Below are 20,546 nucleotides of genomic sequence, written 5' to 3' on the forward strand. Positions count from 1 at the left end.
TATTTTGCATTTCATTATTTTGACAAAGGTGGACAACAAAGGATTTAAATTGTTGTAGAATGGTCTGCAGAAATGGCTCCTATGGCAATTCTAGCAAGCTTGTATAAGTCAATATGGTAGATAAATTGGTTTAATATTTAAGTGACTCAAAGCTTTGGCATCTAGCATTTTCTTTCAGAACAAAGATTGGTAAACTGCAGTGCCAAGCATTCCTTAGAATTCCTTTATGTGGGCTGAAAATTGAAGACACATTTCTGTCATTCTTCAGTGAGAAGCAAAAATGGTAGTCACAATCACATTTGGACAACTTGATGAACCAGGTTAGGAACAGATTGCCATGGGGGCAAAAACTGGTTGTTAGGTAAAGGTTCCCCTTGCACATATGTGCTAGTTGTTCCCAACTCTAGGGGGTGGTGCTTATCTCAGTTTCAAAGCCGAAGAGCCAGCGCTGTCCAAAGATGTCTCCGTGGTCATGTGGCTGGCATGACTAAATGCCGAAGGCGCACGGAACACTGTTACCTTCCCACCAAAGATGGTCCCTATTTTCTACTTGCATTTTTACACGCTTTTGAACTGCTAGTTTGGCAGAAGCTGGGACAAGTAACGGGAGCTCAGTCTGTTACGCAGCACTAGGGATTCGAACTGCCAACCTTTCTGATCGACAAGCTCAGCGTCTTTAGCCACTGAGCCACCACATCCCTTTGTTGAAGGTTGTTGATTAGTTAGCATCTAATAGTGCCTTTAAATAAGTCTATCTAGTTTTTTAAATACCTTCCACCTCTAAAATCCAGATACACTTTTGTTTGCTGTGACCCAACCTCACCTTGCAGCCATATTGCCCTTCAAATAAATAGTGAAAGAATAGCAATCACATCATGTCTTCTTTGTAAGCTGCTCATCAAAGTCTGTTTAACATCTAAACTGATCTTTTGTTTAATAAAGCAATTTTTCAGATATCAGACATTTTCTTTCAGATTATTTAATTGGCATTAACAAAGAAAATGAAACTAGGTACAAAGTTATCTTATTTATAAAAACTTATTGATAACACCCACATGGATATATTCTTCCTAGTATAAGAAACATAAAATATTCAATTAGATAATTGAAATTATAATGTGTTAGCATTTTTATCATAGGAGAGCCAGTTTGGTGTAGTGATTAAGGCATCAAGCTACAAACCAGGAAACCTAAGTTCTAATCCTGCCCTAGGCACAAAGGTGAAATGGGGCCAGTCACTTTCTCCTAGTCGTAGAAAGGCAGCAATGGCAAAGTATTTCTGCCCAACATTATTGCCAACAAAACTGTAGGGACTAGATCAGGTAGTCACTAGGAATTAGAAACTGACACAAACACATTTTTATCATGGGAGAAAATTCAAAAAAAATGTTAGCAAACTAGTGTAATTTTCAGAATTGAAAATAAAATTCAGTTACAAGAAAAAAGAAAAACTGCACATCAGTTTACTCAATGGCTCAAAATGCATAGAAGCCAAGTTCACACATAAATGCAAATATAACTCTTTCAGAATTGTTAGAACATTGGAGAAATGTGTTCCTTATTTACCCGTTACCCTTTAGTCCATCATAGGCAGGCATCTTCAGAGATTCTTTTCACTGTCTTAGAGTGCTATACTATAGCATTTTAGCTGCACATCTTTTATTAAGATTAATTCTCAACAGTTTCATAGACTTTGTTCATTAAGGACCCGGAAGAGAGAGAGACTTTTTGAATACTTTGAGCTTTCCTGAACGTCCAGGATATGGAGGTGGTGGAGAATCATAATTTTCTCTTAATGCCATTGCTTGATCATAAGTTGGCAATCCTATCTGTCCTATAGTGCGAGGTGGGACAGGATTTAAAGAAAACTCTTCTTGTCTTTGAAAGACAATGGAAGAATTATGCCTCCTGCAGCTTCTGTGCCTAGAATAAAAAAAAACACCTTTGATGAACAAGGGCAAACAAAAGTCAGGCTAATTAATTGAAACTGCTAACAATATTTTCATCTTCCTAGTTTAGAAGTTAGTTAATACAACCTTACTAATTAACATCTTCCACAGTGGGAATTTTGAAACTATTAATTCCAATACATCTAAAAGAGGTTACTTTGGGAAAGGTAATTTGTCTTATTTTGAGAAAAGTAAAAAAAAATCTAGCTTCCCAATACACATTGTACATTATTCTTTAGATTCTGTGATACAGCATTGAATCATAATTTGAAAGTCATAGAGATTAATATATATTTTTTGAGAGATGAAATGTCCTTCCTATGAAATCAGGTCACATATACATGATAGTAAATCAATTCTCTGAAAAAAATGTCTTGAATCAGGCAATCTTCTATTTCTCTTAACATCTGCTCATGGAAAGAATCATGAAGTTAATCCACGATTTGTTAAATTGCAACAATGGTAATCTCTGAATACAAATCAGAGCACAAATCAAGGGGAAAATGTTTGTGAGTTTACTTATTCCAAGAAAAGCAAGCCCAAATTCCTTCTTGATGTGTAATACTAAACAAAACATGGATGATCTCACTAGATTTGTTAGCCTTGCCAAATAGCAGCAGAAGCCAAATCAGAGTGACAAAATGAACCAGGAAATGGCTCATTTTCAGATAAGCCACAATTATAATTTTAGTTTGGTCATGGATACTATAACCTTTAAGTCCAAAAACGTATGTTAAAATTTCATATTTCATTCTAACATGAAAATGTTTTCTATGCACTTTCAAGAGTTATCAAGATTTCCCTCCAAGCAGCTTCTGGAACAGAAGACACAGAAACAAGTAGACATTAATGTCCAAGTCAAGGCCATTTCTGCTGTTACACTGTCAAATTCCATAAATTATTTATAAACCCATCAGAGGTTTTAATGGCAGTAGGATTTTGGATAAAAATTAACTATTCTGGACATTTGGAGTATAGTGTTAAGTTTCTTGAAACAGCTTTTATATTGAATATGGGACAATGGAATGTTTTATTGAAATGGTTTTTTTTAAAGATGCCTCTTCATAATTACTGTCTTTGATTACCACTACCATTAAATGAAAATAAAAATTTCAAAAATGTGATTTTGTTTCCATGTTCATGCAACCTAATTTTCAAAGTCTGTGGTTTATTTTCTGCCATTTGGAGCTTAAGACATCCAAAAATGGGGATTGCCTTCATTTTAATCCCAGAAGAATTTAACCCCAGTAGATTAAATAGAAAATGACTGGTCCAAAGTCACTCAGTAACATTTTGAACATAGACAACTTGAACATAGTTGGTTTGAAAACAGACTAATTAAAAAAACAGACTTACCAAGTAGCTTACATGGGGGAGATGAGAATAACAAATCTAATTTGTAAAACATTATTCCAGGAACTTATTAAGAAATATAACACTGCAGGATCCAATCTGGGCCGGTCACTGGGACCAAAGGTGACTGATCCAGATTGGATCCTGCAACATTATCCTGGGACAGGTATATTTGCCTTCATTCGTGACATAAATACTGCTTGCAGATAATACAGGACAATTATGTATACTCACATATTCTTGAATTAATGGGAAAAAAGACATTGCATTTGAACATAAAATGTTAATAGGCAATTCATTGTATTTTATATATTTATACATTAGCTCAAAGTAAAGATTAAGTTGAATTAAACATTAATTTCACTAACTTTTCACATGACATTTTAAACTCTTACAAAGTTCTGAAGAAATGACATCTTGTTACGACGATGCAAATCTTTCTAGGCTGGAATTTAGGACAAAACACAGCCAGTGAAATAGTTACACTCTATTTATACTAGCATGTGAGCCAAATATGATTAATATAGCCTTACAAATAACTTTATTGATTAGGTATTTAATTGTTCTATGCAATAATGAACATAGGATAAGCATGAAAACAAAAGTTGCACAGAAAGATAAAACCAGTTAAACATTTCAAAATGGGACAGGCTAATAGATATGGGCAACGAGTTATATTGTAATCTTTCCAGTTCACAAGGTCTCATACTATTTGGAGACAGAAACTGCCATTAGCTATTTTAAGAATCCAAATGACAATTATAAAAGAAGTAAAGTTCTGCCATCACTAGTGGTCATTCTCAAAAAGATAAAGTGAAATGCTACTTTTATGAAAATAGTTAAGGTCTTCTATTACCAAAGACTACTGAAGGCTGCTGAAGTTATTAGTCTGAATTCACTGCTTGTGAACAATGGTATGAGATATGTGCATATCTTGCACACTTTGTAACAATTTGAAAAGGTAATATTCCACAGAAACTGAGAAGAGTTTTGTTTATACTGCATGCCATGATTTTTAGACCTTGCTCTGGTTGAGTCAAAGGATTAATTACAAACAACATTCAAACATTTCTTTTTAGTGAAAATATTATTGGTGAACAGTCATGCTATGTTATTGCTCAATAACCACTCATCCAATTTTTAAGAAGCTGTATTATACCTGCATAGGCTATCAAGTAAAAACTATTAGAATCTTTCCCACAATGTTTTGTTACTGAAGAACATATTAAGGGGATGACCTCAATAACTAACCATAAATACAACTTGTTTGAAGAACAGTACATTCTAAAATCTTCAATGTCCTAGGAATAATCCTAACCTAAATATACTTAACAAATTAATGGCACTAAGGATATGCTTTCTCACTCCTTTGGAAGACAACTGATATGACAAGATGTACATTGTAATACATGTGTTATTTTAAAAAATGATATACCATTTTATTTTCAGCTTTGGAACACCAGCTCCCTTACTGCCAGAAAATATGAACTGTAATTTTCGCTACTCGTATTACAATATCCAAGGAAATGTATGTATGTAATATGTTATTTAATCTTTATAAAAGTGTCACATAATTCCAAGATGCTATGCTGTATTTAATCTGTTACAGATTTCTGGAAGGAATTGTGACTCAGATTTTATGCAATGCATAAGAAAAAGTCAGAGATTCAAGACCTGCCACATCGAGTTAGGACTGAAAATAATCCAAAATGAAACCCTAGAGAATTGTAAAATTCCTATTGCATTACATAAACCAAAATTTGGACTCAGCATAATGTACTTTCTAAATTCCTCTTTATTATTATTATTAGTATTCATATTCATCCTATCCTTCAATTCCTAAATACACTATTGCCAAAAGTATTCCGCTCACCCATCCAAATAATCAGAATCAGGTGTTCCAATCACTTCCATGGCCACAGGTGTATAAAATCAAGTACCTAGGCATGTAGACTGTTTTTACAAACATTTGTGAAAGAATGAGTCGCTCTCAGGAGCTCAGTGAATTCCAGCATGGAACTGTGATAGGATGCCACCTGTGCAACAAATCCAGTCGTGAAATTTGCTCGTTCCAAAATATTCCACAGTCCACTGTCAGCTGTATTATAAGAACGTGGAAGTGTTTGAGAATGACAGCAACTCAGCCATGAAGTGGTAGGCCACATAAACTCGTCCAATATCAGTGTGTGACATCACAAATGTGCTTCTAGAAGAATGGTCAAAAATTCCCATAAACACACTCCTAAACCTTGTGGACAGCCCAGAAGTGTTGAAGCTGTTATAGCTGCAAAGGGAGGATCGACGTCATATTGAACCCTATGGATTAGGAATGGGATGTCACTTACAGTAAGTTCATATGCAAGTAAAGGCAGGTGAGTGAATACTTTTGGCAATATAGTGTATTAGTGGACTGCAAGTTCTCTTAAATACTTAAATCTTATTTGTGATTTGTTGACCTTCTGACCTTCAACAAACGACCTTATTATTTCTTGCAGACATTTCATTACTCAAAATAGGTAACATAATCAGTGCTAGTAAATATGGGGTTTACTCTCAGTTTATATTCTAATGGATTGCCCTGTCAACTGTTGGTGGAAGTGATCTTGGAGATTCTTTGGTTGGGCTGTTTACTGCTGACTTGTTAGCAGTTCCTACTGTGTTTTCCCGGGTCTTATTTTCTTTTCCTGTTTAAATGTTTTATTCATTTTCATTTTCAATTTTGTACATTCACTTATATACTGGATATTTGCAATAATAATAATAAGAAAAGAAAAACCCCAACCTAAACACAACTCATAAACCCAACCTATCACTTTCATACACCCCTTCTTCTCCCCCTCCAACTTTCCTTTCTCCCTCCAACGATCACCCCTCCTACTTCCCTTTCCCCTCCTGCCTTCCTTTCTTGCCTTCCTCACCCTCCTTCCCCTCTCATCCTCCTTACATTCCCCTCTTCCTCCCTCCTTACTTCTCCCTCTTCCTTTCCTCTACTTCTCACTATGGTGCATTTCTCTATTCCTTAATCTATTCAGTTACACTAAAAAGAAAAAAGAAAGGAAAAAAAGAAAAAGAAAAAAAGAGAAAAATAAAAAGAAAAGATAAGGATCAACAGTATACAAGTGTATTCTTCTTGTTCTATATATTGAAACTATATCTCCACCCACCCACCCACCCACCCACCCCCAATGAACCCCCCTCCCTAACCCCCTCCGACTTCCCAGGTCCCACACCCGGCACAGTTCAGTACCATTCACCTTCAAAATATCTTATTAACAATAATAATGAAAATAAAATAAAAAGAACACTCCGAAAAAGAAAAAAAAAAGAAAAAAAAAAGAAAAAACGAAAAAGTAAATAAAAAAAAATTTAAAAATCTTTTGCATTATGCTCAGCCTCCCATCATTCTTAAAATTTAAACAGTGTGAATCATTCCATTTATATTTTGTCCTCGTCCCTTACTTCTTTGATATTTACCCCCATCTTCCTGTAGACTCTCGAGATAGCCTTTCTTAACCTTATATTCAAATATTAGTTTATACAAAAATCAATTTATCTTCAAATACAGAGCAGTCTAATCATACTATCGCTACTCATCTTCCTACCCTTCGTTTCACGTCTCCATTCCTCCCAAGCCCAAATTGCATAAGATTAGGATCTCGCTCTTCACTTTAAAATCCTGAGCTTTTTATGTTATACTTCAAGCATGTAAATCCGTAAAATGTGTGCCCAAAATCCATACCAGTTCGTTCAATCCCAAGATCCCTTCATCAATATCCCGCTCCACCTTCCTTTCTGCCCCACTCCTCCCAACTCCATTCATCCCAAACCGCAATTCAAATAAATCTTAGTCCCCGCTTTCCTCACAGAAAGCACTTCATGCGCAGTTTGGATTGAGATTCAAATAAGTCTTGTAAAAGTCCCGTATAATATCTGTCTAGAATAAGCAATGCTTCTTTCCATTCCTCATCAGTACACAGCTTTACCATTTCATACCAAACAGAAATCCTAAAGTTTTAATCAGTCCAAAAGCTTAGAAAGTATTTTAAAGACATCGCTGGATCTATATTCTTTACTTTTCTGCCCTTTCGGAAAGAGAAGGCTACCCTCTCCCTTATAACCACGTGTCCCGCTGCTTTGAAAATATGACTAAATCCTCAGTTTCCGCTCTTCTGCCTCTCCAGTAGGGGGGGAACAACTCCCTCCTTCTTGTAACCAAGTGACTTGCTGCTTGTCTTTCCTTCACCTTGTCCTTCCGCATTTCCGAGTGAGTCAAGAAGCCCCGCCTTCAGAGTTTTATAATAAAAGTCCCGAGCTTCCGAAACAGAATTAATACGAAATCTTTGATTTTCAAATGTAACTGTGATTCCAACTGGAGCTTCCCATTTATACTGTATTTGACGATTTCTAAGTTCTTGGGTTAAAAAAGTATAGCCTCTCCTTGCTTGCAGCATCTGGAGCGGGATTTCTTTAAAAACAAACAAATAATGGCCATCGATTCGGAGCCTGTTATTGTAAAACTTTTGAGTGATCGCATTTCTGGATTCTCTTGTGAAAAAGTATATAATTATGTCTCTTGGAAGCTGTCGTTGTTCTGCTACACACGAATTCTGGCGATAGATTTTTCGAATATTCCAATCAAAATTGAGTCCCGGACCTCCCACCGCTTGGCTGAAAGCTTCTACAAACGTCTGTTTCAAGTTCTCTCCTTTCTTTTCAGGCAGTCCTCTGACTCTTATTGCAGACGCCTTTCTGTTATAATTTATCATTGTAAGTTGTGTTTGAGTATCTCTAATCTCTTGTTGTAATGCTTGGATATTAGAAGTCAGATTAAAATTAGCCTCCTCCAAAGTTTCCAGTTTAGTCTCCATTTCTTCGATATAATCTGTCAAAGTAGACGTAACTTCAAACATATCCGCCTTTATTTGGGCAATTTTAGTCTGTATTTTGTCGCATAAATCCAGCACAAATTCTTTAATTTCTTGTTTAAAGTCATTAATTATTTGGAAGAAAAGCTCCTGTGTCAAGGAATCTCCAGTAGGTGGTGTAGGAGACAAAGGCAGCGGTTTACTAACAAGTTCTTTAAGCACATGCGGGGGGGATTTTTTTGCCTGCTTAGACCTGGGAGGCATTATAGATAAAAGCTGAGAATAAACAGATAAACAGTGTCTTCACCTGGTCAGTTCTCAATAAATTATTTGTAGATTTTGCTTGTTAATGAGTAGCAGTCTCCGGGGAGATAAAGCCGGTTAATTACGTCATCAATCACCAACACAGTAAAAACGCCATTTTGTATCCCAATTGCACAAAGAAGTTTCAAAGGAAAAACCAGGCTGGTGTTTAGATAGTTATAAAAAAAACATCACAGGAGTGAGACCCGCTCGTGTTAGCCTTAAGTTGCTTTAAACAATTTATCATTGTCCTGAGTGGGGGGGTCGCCTGTCTAGGGCTGCAAAAAGGCAGCTGCGAGGAACTGGCTGGAGATAAGAGCTCAGTTACGCTGGATCTCTTCTCCGTTCGCAGCCCAAAAAAAAAGAAGGGGGGCTGTGAACTACGAATAAATCCTAGCACCTGAGCTTCTGCCTGCCCCTTTCTGCCAGAAAGGGGTGATATCTATTGATCTTAATTAGATATACAGACCAGAACTCTGAGAGGGGCTCCGTTGAGCTCCTTCGGCGACAGGCTCCTCCCACAGGAAGCAGGGTCTTATTTTCTTTTGACCCACAAAATATGACTTGGGTCTTATTATCAGGGGAGGGCTTATTGTTTTGGGGTTGCCGGGTGGCTGCTCTCTTGCAAGTGGGCTCCCGAAGAGCCAAGCACAGCCTCAGGGTTGAACAGCTGTGCTGTCGCAGCAGCACTACATAGCAGCCATGAGGTAATCACGTTCATGAGCAGCCGCCCGGTAACTCCCCTTTCCAGCCGGGCACAATTCCATTCACTGACCTAAGGGTATCACCAAGCCGCAAGAGCGCCCGTTCACAGCCCTCCTGCTCCCGCATCTTGGTACCTTTGGAATGCTCCTAGGTCAGTGAATGGGGCTCTCCATAGCTGGAGAGGGGGGTTGCATGAGCAGCTTTTCCGCTCCCCGCTCACGGACCTCCCAGGCTCACGATGCCTTTGCCTAATTCTCCCTGCAGAATCAGGGCATCTCTGTCATTGCTGCTGCTGCCACATGGCTTTTTCTGCAACTTCCAAAGCATGGAGGTAGTATGCCGAGTCTTCCAACAGTTGCCACTCTGGGAGTACGCTCTATGGTTGTATGCTCTGGAAGTACGCTCTGCTGGCAGCAGCCGTTCGACCTTGAGGTTGTGCCTGGCTCTTCGGGAGCCAGCTCGCAAGAGAGCAACTAACTGGCAACCCCCCTCTCCAGCTGGGCACAGTGCCACTCACTGACCAAATAGTATCCTGAAGGCACCAAGCAATGCGAGCCTTTGCCCCCCACCTCGTTCCCACAGCTTGGTGCCTTTGGGATACCACTAGGTAAGTGAGCGGCGCTCTGCCTGGCCAGAGGGGGGGTTTGTCCAGGGGGCTTATTTTCATGGGAGGGCTTACATTTTTGTCCACCCAAAAATGTGGCATGGCCTTAATATCAGGACATCAGGGAAACATGGTAGATTAGGGTATTGTTTACTTGATTGTTAGTCAGATTAACTGATGGAGTTAATCTATCAATCTAGGTGCTGATTGCAGGTGGGGAGGTGTTTTGGTCTTTTCGTCCCCTTTTTGGCTTGTTGATTGTCTCTTTTGCATAGTGTGTGTGTGTGTGTGTGTGTGTGTGTGTATGTATATTTTCGTAGATTTTCACGGGTGTAGGTGTGCTGATCTTGTTGTATTCGGGTCTTTTCCCATGATTTGGTCTAGGATGGTCACAGTTTCCCAATTGAAACTATGGTTAAACCTCTTCATGTGTTGTGAAATTAAAGAGTTTTCATCATGTCTTTTGACTGCTAGTTGGGGTTCATAGATGCATTCTGCCAGTCTTCTGCCTGTTTGTTGTGCATAGTGGCTGTTGCTGTCATTACTCTGTATATTGTAAATTACTCCTGTTTTTTTCTTCTGGAGCTGCTGGGTCTTTTGGTTTCCTTAAGAGGTTTTAAAGTACTATTGTTCGCATGTGCCACACTGATTCCATGAAGTTGTAGTAATCTACTGGTGGTTTCTGAGATTTTCTCAATGTTTGGTAGTGTTATTCTTTTAGGGTTTGTGTTAGTTGTGCTGTTTTGGGCTGAATGGTCAGGAACCTTTTGATAAAGTTGTGTGGATTTAGTTGAAATATGTTGTAGATGCTCTATTTCCTTTTTCTGCTGTTCAGGGTTGCTCTAGTGAGTTGTGGTGGTTTAAATAAGGTTGTCACACAACTTCTTTTATCAGACATTGGGTTGTTGCTTTGGTAGTACAGCACTTGATTGTTGTGGATGGCTTTTCTGTACACATGTTTCTAGTTTGCCATTGTGTTCTCTTCTGATCAGGATGTTCAGGAAGGATAGTGGGTTTTCTCTGGTAAACTGGATTCTTTTGAAGATGCTGTGGATGGTACTGAGGGTGTTCTCTAACTGGCCTTTTTTTATCATGGTGAAGATGTCATCTACATATCTGGATCCCTATTTTGTGGAAGGGCTATGACTTCGAGGCATTGCATAATGATCTTTTCTATAAGTCCTAAAGGTGGCGATCTCATAGGTCTACCTTTAATTTGTTGGTAAATTTGTCCATAATATTGGAAGCATGTGGTTAGGCTGACATTTGTGAGATCCATAATCCTGGATGTTTCAATTGGTTGAAATTCAATAACACTGCTATACATCAAGAACATCTCAGAAATCACCAACAGGCTACTACAAATATATGGAATCGGTGTGGCACACAAGTCAACTAAAGCCCTTCAAAACATCTTAAGTAAACCAAAAGACCCAACAGCCCCAGAAGAAAAAAAAACAGGAGTACAACATACATTGCAATGACTGCAACAGCTGCTACATAGGATGAACAGAAGAATGGCAGAATATATCCATGAACACCAAATAACAGTCAGAAGACATGATGAAAACACTTTATTCTAGTGGCTTTAATTTCACAAGCTACAGACAGATTTAACCATAGTTTTAATTGGGAAACTGTGATTATCTTAAACCAAGCTGTCCAAAAATACTAGGAAATTTCTAGAAGCCTGGCACTCTGACAAATTAGCTATAAGTAGGTACATAGGCATAAACAATATAAATTATGCAAAAGAGACAACCAACAAGCCAAAAAGGTAACGAAAAGACTAAAATAGACCAGCCATCAGCAATCAGAGGAGCATAAACTCCAAGATTAACATCAGACTAACGATCAAGTAAATATCCCAATCAAGAAACTGCCAAACAAGCCAACACCAAACAGCCCAACCAAAGAATCTCTAAAACCATCCCCACCAACACGGACAGGGCAATTCACTAGAATATAAATTGAGAGCAAACCCCACTCCTTACTAGCACTGATGATGTTTTCTAGTTTGGATAATGAAATGTCTGAAAGAAAACAACAATCTCAGAGAGTACCAAGGATCTCTCATTTTAACCCTGAACTACAAATATTCTCCTTTATTGGAATCTTATCTGCCAACTAGTCTTCCAATGCTTTATCTATTCAAGCACATGACCTTACATTTGAATATCTTTCTGTCAGATTTAATATGCATATATTCCATCTCCATATATTCCAAGTCATTTATAAAAACATGAAATAGCATTTTCAATGGCCATTGGGCCATTCAATTGGGCGATTGGACCAGCACCAGGTTATCAATATTTCCCCTCCAGGAAGCTATAGAACCACTTATGAGCACTCTTTTGATGTATTTATTCAGTACATATTCAGCAAGTGTTTCAGATCCTATTACTGTCTAGTCTATTTACCCACCCAGTATCCTAACATTATGCTATACTACACCACAGAATTCCTTTCATCTGCCAAACTAGTCACTTTGTAATTGAAAAAAACCTAAGATGAACCTAACTTGTTCTCGACAAATTCATGCTGACTTCAGATAATGATAGCAATTCTTGGCATCATAGCTTGTTGATAATCTGTTCTATTGTAGATTGCCCATTAGATACATTAAACTAGCTGTAATTTCCTGGGTCAATCATTTTCACCTTTTTGAATATTGAAATTATATTTGTTCTTCAAACCTGTTACCAATTCTCCAGAAGTTATCAGGTACATACAGCATAAATCTATGCAGAATATAACCATCAAATGTAAACATAAATACAAGCTATGTCCTGATACAATAATATATTTAATGTTGATACCAACACTGATACCGGTAACTCTAACATTTGTTTTCTTACCCTGGTAATCTTGGTTTGCATTTTCTTTGACACAGATAATAAATAAGCAATCCAAGTATAATCAATAGTACTCCAACAGCAATCAATCCAGTCAAAAGTCCTATAACATCAATCTTCTCTGCTGCTTTGCCATCTGCACATAAAGAAAAGACTGTTAAATATATTCAACCATCTCAGTGTTTTCTGATCTACCTTAAATCACACTTTAATCCAGTATTGCCAGAAAATGTGATCACAGTATGCCAATAAATATAAGGAACAAATTCCTTAACTTATTCCCTAGATTTATAAAAGTAATATATCCATTATGCATCTTTTCAAGTACAATTACAGCTTTTAAATGCTAATGAATTAGGTGACAAGTAACAATCAAAGGTGACTTCTGTACAAGAAACTCTCAAAACTTGCTGAAGCCCAACCACTTATTCATGGAGATAGTGTGACTAGTTTTAACAGGTGTGTATGTGAGAGAGAGAGGGAGAGGGAGGGAGAGGGAGAAGAAGGAGAGGGAGGGAAGGACAAAGAGAGAAACAGACAGAGAGACACAGATAGTTGTCTCATTTTTTTTCTATGCTTTCATTTCTAGTAAATGTTGGTGACTTTGTATGACAATTTTCTGGCCTTTAGGCAGGAATATCCAAAGATCTTTTCCATCTTTGTAAGATGGAAAAGTAGAACTCTGAGTGCCAAGCAAATCTCTTAGCTTTTCCATTGTGAAAATTCTTGGGTATGAGGTTTCTCCCCACAAGCTGTAGCAATTGAAGGCAGACAGGAGAAAGGAAAGAGGACAAAACAGTGGCTTCTTACCCCTTGCCCGCTGCAGCAATAGGTCATGTCCCATAAAGTATCTTAACCTTAACTCAGTCAACACAAAATATTCCAGCTGAAGAATTCTCAAAACTGCCCAACTGGATAGATTAGGACATGTCAGGAGTTCAGCCTGAGCAGTGGTAGCCTATCTTAAGTATCTTCTATTAAGAAATTCTTGGAAGGGGTCAACCAAAAAGGTTTTATATTGATACTCTTCAAATATGCACCAGTAACATAGGAAAGATCTGGGTAGGAAATTCAGATGGGGGAACACTTGTACAAACTATTGTAGAGGCAGATTTTGCTAACACAATGTTAAAATTTCTGGAAATACTTAACATTTCCATACATTAGTCCACAGATAGTTCAGAACTTAATGTAGTATATGATTTGTATGATCACAACATACGACAGAGCAGATAATGGCAGGAAATTAAACATCTGAGTTAACAAAACCTTGTCCTTCTATGCATTACTAGTTTGAGAGAAAACACTTTTCCATATATAAAATACAGCATATAAAAAAGAAAATGCCAAGTCATAATACTGTGAATACTCTTTTCTAATATAAATGTAATCATTTTTGCTGAACAATGTTTGTGTCAACAATTCCTTTATTCTGCTGTGTGCATCAGAAGAACCACAACAAATTTCTTGTTGAAGATGAATACACTGATTACAGCTTGGATCTCTTGTCTGCTATATCCACTGGAAAAAACAGCTGTCATTCATCATATACAGAAGAATAAACCAAGATACTATATGTCAAAATAATTTTAACAGATCATATTTTGTTTTTGTCTTACCTGTTTTTGAGCCAGGACCTCTAAGAGTATATTCAGACCAAAAAGACATCTAAGAAAACAAAAATATGTGTTTAGATTATGTGTACATGAGCCTGACCAAGTTTGGCTTTATATATATATTTAAATTAGACAGATGAACTTTTAATTGTACTTGCTTTCAAATGTTAAAAAACTAGACATTAAATGTATCAATACGTCAGTAATTTTGTTTAGAACTTATATTGCACTGGTCAAATGTCAACTTCTATTGACATTTTTGAATTTGAAATTTCAATTTGCCTTTGATATTGAGGAAGAGGAAGACAGGAGAGATGTGATATTACATTTTAAATAAATTATTGTGACTTACTTTAGAAGCAAATTGAAATAGTTGGATCATGACAATTATTGAACCTTGTTCCTAGAATAAGACTGTTGCACTGAATGTGTTTGTTTCTCAAAGTGACAGCTCTGTTTATTTGATTTACATTCCATATTTATAATTGAGTGAATATTCAAACACTGTTTCAGGGATATTACATTTTACCAGCATCCAGGGTACCATAATATGTTTGAAAAAGGAAACCGTTTTCACAAGAAACACACATTTTCCTAGAAAAAGTACTGCATAGAATATGATTGTATGAACACCGCTGGCCTTAACTGGATAGTGTTTAGGATTTTTTTACGTCATCCACATATGATTTTTACAAATCACATCCTTAGTGCCTTCATACATTTGCAGTATGAGTTGAGATCCATACTTTTCTAGATAAATATAAAAATAAATAAATATCCACATACCTACTACACATTTCAAATCCTTTTCTCTGTAAGACAATGACTGGTAAATGAAATGGTAGGTATCTTGCCACTGTTAAAGTGATCACACCAATTTTGAAAGCCAGTTTTCTTAATCCCAAGAAAAATAAATATTCCTATTTCACATGTGTTTGGATTTATAAAGACATTCATGTGTATATTTGATAACCACTTTCTAAATGGAATGGTTTCCATCCCTGCATGACAGAACTTAGAATAACTTTAGAATAACTTTGTCTCTTTGAATGTACACTAATTGGCATACATTAAAATGAAATTTCATTGCATACAGCTCTCAAAGGATCAGTTCAAACAATTAAAGAACAAGATGACCAGGGCTAACTTAAAAGGCTTCATTATTAGGGTATCTAAGAAAAGTTAACAGCTGCTCCTATGCAGAGTATGCTGTTGACTTGTTATCTATCAAAAAATGTATATGTCAAATGTTCAATAGAATTTGTAAGTTAAATAATTACTGTCTTTTTTGAATCTCCAAAAATTTCCCTTGCTTCCTCAAAATTGCATTGTTCTTCATAGCATTCTCTTTCAAGATCTCCTTGGGTTATTAGTTCAAAGTCAAATCGGTTGTATAGAAGATGTCGTCCAATGAATAAATTGGCTTTCTCTGCAAGGATGAATACTAAAATATAGTTAAAATAATGTTAATATGTTAGAATGCCAAGGATTTGTTAAAATATTTAAAACTCCTCCCCACTTTATTTCGTTTATAATTCTTTGTATGCTCATTATTTTATTATTGCTACATTGAAAAAGTCAAGGTACCATTCAATGAATGTTTTTAATCACACTGTTTTCCAAGTCACTCCAGAAAACCACATAGTCACTGTAGCTTAAATTATACATTATTTTTTCTACATTCCTGCAACCATGGCAGCATGAAAAGATGCCAGATGCAGCCTACATGCCACTTTTTAACTTGTCATTTATTATAGAACTCTGTGTATTAAAGTATCTTTTACTTAAATATTACAAGGTATGACAATAACATAAAAACACTTCAAAAAAACCCACCTGCAATTTCAAAAGATGTAAAACATAATTTTTTGATCAAACAATAGAAACAGAAGAGCTGATAAGCACAGTATTGTTTAATAGTCTATTTTTAAAGTTATCTCCATTTTTCTATAAAATGCAAAAGATTGGGACAAGCTTTGTTTAGCAGCATTATTTATTCATTCCTTTAATTTGGCAGTCACTTATGAGTAAAATTTGGAATGCAAATGTGAAATATGTCTCCTGTAATTAAAGGTCTCAAAGTTGAGTTTCTATGTTTCTCACTTTTGCCTTTATACCATGAACGACTGGCTTGCTTGAGAGTTTAAGGGGCAAGAAAATCATTTCTAGCTTAAGGAATGGAATCACCCCCTTACTATAATGGTATCACCCACTGTTCCCTTAATTCCCCAGCCAATAATACTATTGAGGCAATTACTTTTTTAAGGGGGAAATCTCACCTAAGTCTAATTCTACAAAATATACCCATCTTTTTTCAATATCTATGTTACATTAGCATGCATCAATATAGATCTGTAGGAACCGTTAGAACTGCATCATCTTTAAGTTACCTATTAGAAAAATATTGTAAGAAGATAATGAGCAGGAAGTTTTTGAATTTGCCCAAAGAGCTATCAAATTTGGTGAGATAGAGTCTGTCAAGGCAACTTTAAAAAAAGTTTATGGATATGGTCAGCAGATTGGCAAATTTCTACCATCTATTGGACAATTTGGCTTGATCTCAGAAAGGTAATGAGGTTACACCTGACTAGTCCTTGGATTTGGTCTGTTTGATTTGTGCTTTTGAATCAGCCTTAAATCCTGGTGACTACAGTAGCTGAACAAGACCTGGCAGTTTTCGTCACAATTTCAGAACTAGCTAGGGCTCTAGAAGCTACAGACATACCTGATGAAGAAATCTGGTAAATGTTTGCCTATATTAAGGGATTAGTAATGATGTTGGTGAATTGTACAAGAAGATGATGTTCTTGGAAGGCTAGATCATGTATTTATATAACTGGCTGTAACATTGTGACATTTAACAAAATATGCTAAAGAGAAATAGCCTTGAAAAAACTGGTTTAAATCCAGATATATATATATATAAAACACATACATACATACATATATCTGCCTAAGATGCAATACAGCACAGGTTCTAATCCCAGTAAGGGTATGGCTAGTTGATAAGAGCTAAATAGCTTGAAATAGATCTATACTAGTCTCCCTTTATTTATTTATCAGCACAAATATTTGGGTTGTAACTTCAAATACATACATGAATACATAAATGAATACATACATACATACATACATACATACATACATACATACATACATACATACATATATATGCTGGTCTTGTTGTATTCGGGTCTTTTCCTGTGTAAGATTGAGATTTTCAATCTCAATTTTACACGGAAAAGACCTGAATACAACAAGACCAGCATACCTACACCCGTGAAAATCTACGAAAACACACACACACAAACATATATATACCTATACATACATACACATATACATATACATATATATACACACACACATATATATCATAGTGTGTATGTATATTTATATATATTACAATGACACTTGAACTCTGATTGAACCATTTTGAGCAACAGCATTTAGATTAGGCTACAGTATACAATCATAATTTTACTTCTTTGATTTTGTCCTTTACATAAGGAACAATTTTAATACAAAAATACAATGATTGATATAAATAAGTTACCTTCTTCTATTTCACCCTTTGATTTCTTGATTGGTATTGAACAGTGAGGAAATGCAGACAAATTTATAAGGAGCTGAAATAGCAAAACATAAAAAAATAACATAGCCTGGTACCTGTCAAGAAGAAAATAATAGATTAGTCACTACAGACTTTAGGAAGAATTAATCTCACTCTAAGAATATCAGACACAAGTTAGCACAAGTCAAGTACAATGAACGCATTGGAAACAGGCTACAGAACTCTCACAAACTAGCCTAACCTGTACAACCATTATGGTTTCAGAATATAAATGGCATTAGACTGCTCCCAGAAATTACACAAGAATCAGAAGGAAGGAGGAATATAACCACTGAAGACATAGACCAAATATTTGTACACCCATCTGCTACCTCATTTCCTTTGTAAAGAATTTTGCATGGCAAAATTGCCTGGCTCACAAAATCCCATTCACAGGGTAAGAGATGAAAGGACATACATGTTCATAGTTATTCAGCATTTTACTGAATGCTGTTAACCAGAAAACATAGCCAAGAATTATGTCCTGACTATGGATTGCTTTCACTAATACCTTGGCGTCAACATACCCAGGTGCTGAAACACACTTTCCTAAGAGACCGTGAACCGAACGGAGGAAGGACCACCTTCTCAAGAACTCTTGGACTAGCTAGCTGCAACTACCACAAGCTTTTTCGAGGCTGGCTGGTGGGGTTCACAGAGAGTTGACTGTATTAGAGCAACTCTGCGAGAAGGAAACTAAGACTTAGCTACGCCTACTAATAACTTCTTAGCTCTCTTTCTCAAGCTAACTTTGTTTTCGGCCAAATCGTAATTCTTAATCCTCAGAAACCCGATTCGGAAGGGCAGCATATACCTTGAACAAGCCGGACAAAAGAAAGTAAGTGAGTACCTTAGGCAAGCGAACGAAAAGATCGTTCGGCTTAAGTCACGCCGCCCTTATTTAGAAGCAGAGCAAATAAACGGACGGGCACAGAAAGACCTTTCGCTGGAGAGACTTTCTTTCGTCACTCGAGGAAATAACACGAGGGGGTGGGAGGCTCAGTCATTTCCTTTTTGCTCACCTTTCTTCCCCCGAGTGGCCTTTCCGAGTGGATACGGCCATTTCCGCGGCCTTACCTGTTGCGTTCAATACTCGGGTGTTATTTATCTTGTCCGCTCCGCGAAGCCATGTTCTCTTTCCTAAACCCGCTTTCGACAGCTGCCGGGGGTGAATGAGAGGGGCTGAGAGATCATATCACGCCTGCTGCCTTTGTAACCGCCCACCTCAATTCCGGGCGGGCTCCGGAGGGTTGGAAAGAGGACTCAGCTGCGGAAGGGAGCGCATATTTAAACGTTTAACTCAGTTCGTAGTCGGTGTGAGAAACGAAGTTTTACCTAAAGTGTTGTCTCCTGGAAAACAAGGCGTTTTGCTGTCCTTGTTTCTCTTTTTGCGCAACGCGTTCAACCCACGCTGGTCGGAAGTTGGATACAGGTGGCGTTGTGCTGTGATTTGATAAGACTGTAATTTCAAATAAGTTTAGCGCTCATTAAGAGGTTACTTGTACAGTTGCAAAACTACTCGCTGAAATAAGCTACGATTTTATTTCTAATTCACTTTATATTAATTTGACTAGTAGGGTTGTCATGGCAAGTTAACTTTTAAATTTAGGATGAATCCGAGCATGTCCTGCTGCTTGAGGAACAATAAAATCTGGTCAGCATAAAATATAAACTGCTGGAATACTTCAGCCTTGTTGGACCTGTGAATGTGTTTTATGAAAAATATGAAATAAGTGGTTACATTTTCTTCATTTGTTGTCAAATCTTCTGGAATTATTTACTAGTCCAGTTGAAGACACCACCAATAAGCTTCTTTCCTGTACAATTTATACTAGTCCAAAGACTGGAAATGCAGTGGTCACACACCGAATTATTTACATTAGCTCTGAGAATATGAGCTTGTGTTATTTGCATTTTGTCCTTTGACCCACTGAAAATTTAATCCATAATGTTGTTTTAAATTTAGTTGTGATGGAAGGGTGAGTAAACACAAAAGATAATGACATTTGCACCAATTATCTTTTGTGCAACTGTTGAATTACACAATGCTTGTAGACTAGTTGAATCAAATGTATTATGCTTGCTTTAAATATGAACCAATTCCATCCTCCTCCCTTATTCTGAAAAAAAATTAGGATTATATTTTGGGTTCTGTGGCACTTTTTTGTACTGCCTTCCAAATTTAGATTGAACTGGGCTAGGATATTGTTACTGTGGGACGTTGTCCTTCCTACTGCATTAGGTTGTTTTTCTATGGCTTTGCTCTGTTTTGACTTACTCCAGATGGCTGTGTTATAAGCAAACAAAGGCATTGTGATCAATGGACCATCTTACCAGCCTCCTTCTCTATGTATGTTTTTTTACACTTACATTCACTGAGAAGCTGATTGGAATTGTAATGCCCTCTAGTGAAATTTTAAAGCAGTTGTGATTGTTAATTTGGATTTAGTTTACAGCGAAGTACTGTAATTCCCTAAGTATCCATTATTGATTCACAAGATACTTTCTGATATCTTTTATTTTTTTAAATTATGCTTATAAAGCAATTTAAAATACTCTAAATGCATTTTAATGAGAGCTATTTTGTTGCAATGGGTCAAGGCATCCAGCTAGACACTGGGAGACTGTGAATTCTAGTTCTGCCTTAAACACCAAGCCAACTGGGTGACTTTGGACTAGTCAC

The 20,546-nt window shown here is 36.8% G+C and overlaps 2 protein-coding genes across 3 annotated transcripts in view; one reads left to right on the forward strand and one right to left on the reverse strand.

Moving 5' to 3' along the window:
• Window positions 1–1,389: 1,389 nt before the first annotated feature.
• On the reverse strand, window positions 1,390–19,272 carry PRRG4 (proline rich and Gla domain 4). 2 transcript variants are annotated; one of them, XM_014054659.2, is made up of 6 exons: window positions 18,941–19,272; window positions 17,807–17,919; window positions 15,531–15,694; window positions 14,254–14,302; window positions 12,638–12,770; window positions 1,390–1,923 (listed from the first exon to the last, which is right to left on the reverse strand). In XM_014054659.2, exons 2-6 carry the CDS (start codon window positions 17,907–17,909, stop codon window positions 1,701–1,703), a joined length of 672 nt encoding a protein of 223 aa, XP_013910134.1. In that variant the 5' UTR covers window positions 17,910–17,919; window positions 18,941–19,272; the 3' UTR covers window positions 1,390–1,700. The 2 variants fall into 2 exon arrangements, with proteins under 2 accessions (XP_013910134.1, XP_013910135.1); XM_014054660.2 differs by lacking the exon at window positions 18,941–19,272 and adding an exon at window positions 18,714–18,920.
• Window positions 18,089–20,546, forward strand: part of CCDC73 (coiled-coil domain containing 73) — a 74,751-nt gene continuing 72,293 nt past the window's right edge. Inside the window, exon 1 of the mRNA XM_087718529.1 lies at window positions 18,089–18,701. The gene's annotated coding sequence lies outside the window, so the exon portion shown is untranslated. The remainder of the gene's footprint in view (window positions 18,702–20,546) is intronic.

This window comes from Thamnophis sirtalis, unplaced genomic scaffold (genome assembly GCF_051295495.1).
Source record: "Thamnophis sirtalis isolate CommonGarterSnake01/CBP01778 unplaced genomic scaffold, rThaSir2_p1.2 scaffold_1, whole genome shotgun sequence".
NCBI lineage: Eukaryota > Metazoa > Chordata > Lepidosauria > Squamata > Natricidae > Thamnophis > Thamnophis sirtalis.

Excerpts from the sequence above, each read along its gene's own strand:
- PRRG4 (XM_014054659.2), bottom strand. The coding sequence starts at position 17,909 with ATGTTATTTTTTTATGTTTTGCTATTTCAGCTCCTTATAAATTTGTCT. Across the intron at positions 15,695-17,806 it reads AAAGGGTGAAATAGAAGAAG|TATTCATCCTTGCAGAGAAA; the intron begins GTAACTTATTTA and ends ACTATATTTTAG. Across the intron at positions 12,771-14,253 it reads AGGTCCTGGCTCAAAAACAG|ATGGCAAAGCAGCAGAGAAG; the intron begins GTAAGACAAAAA and ends CTTTATGTGCAG.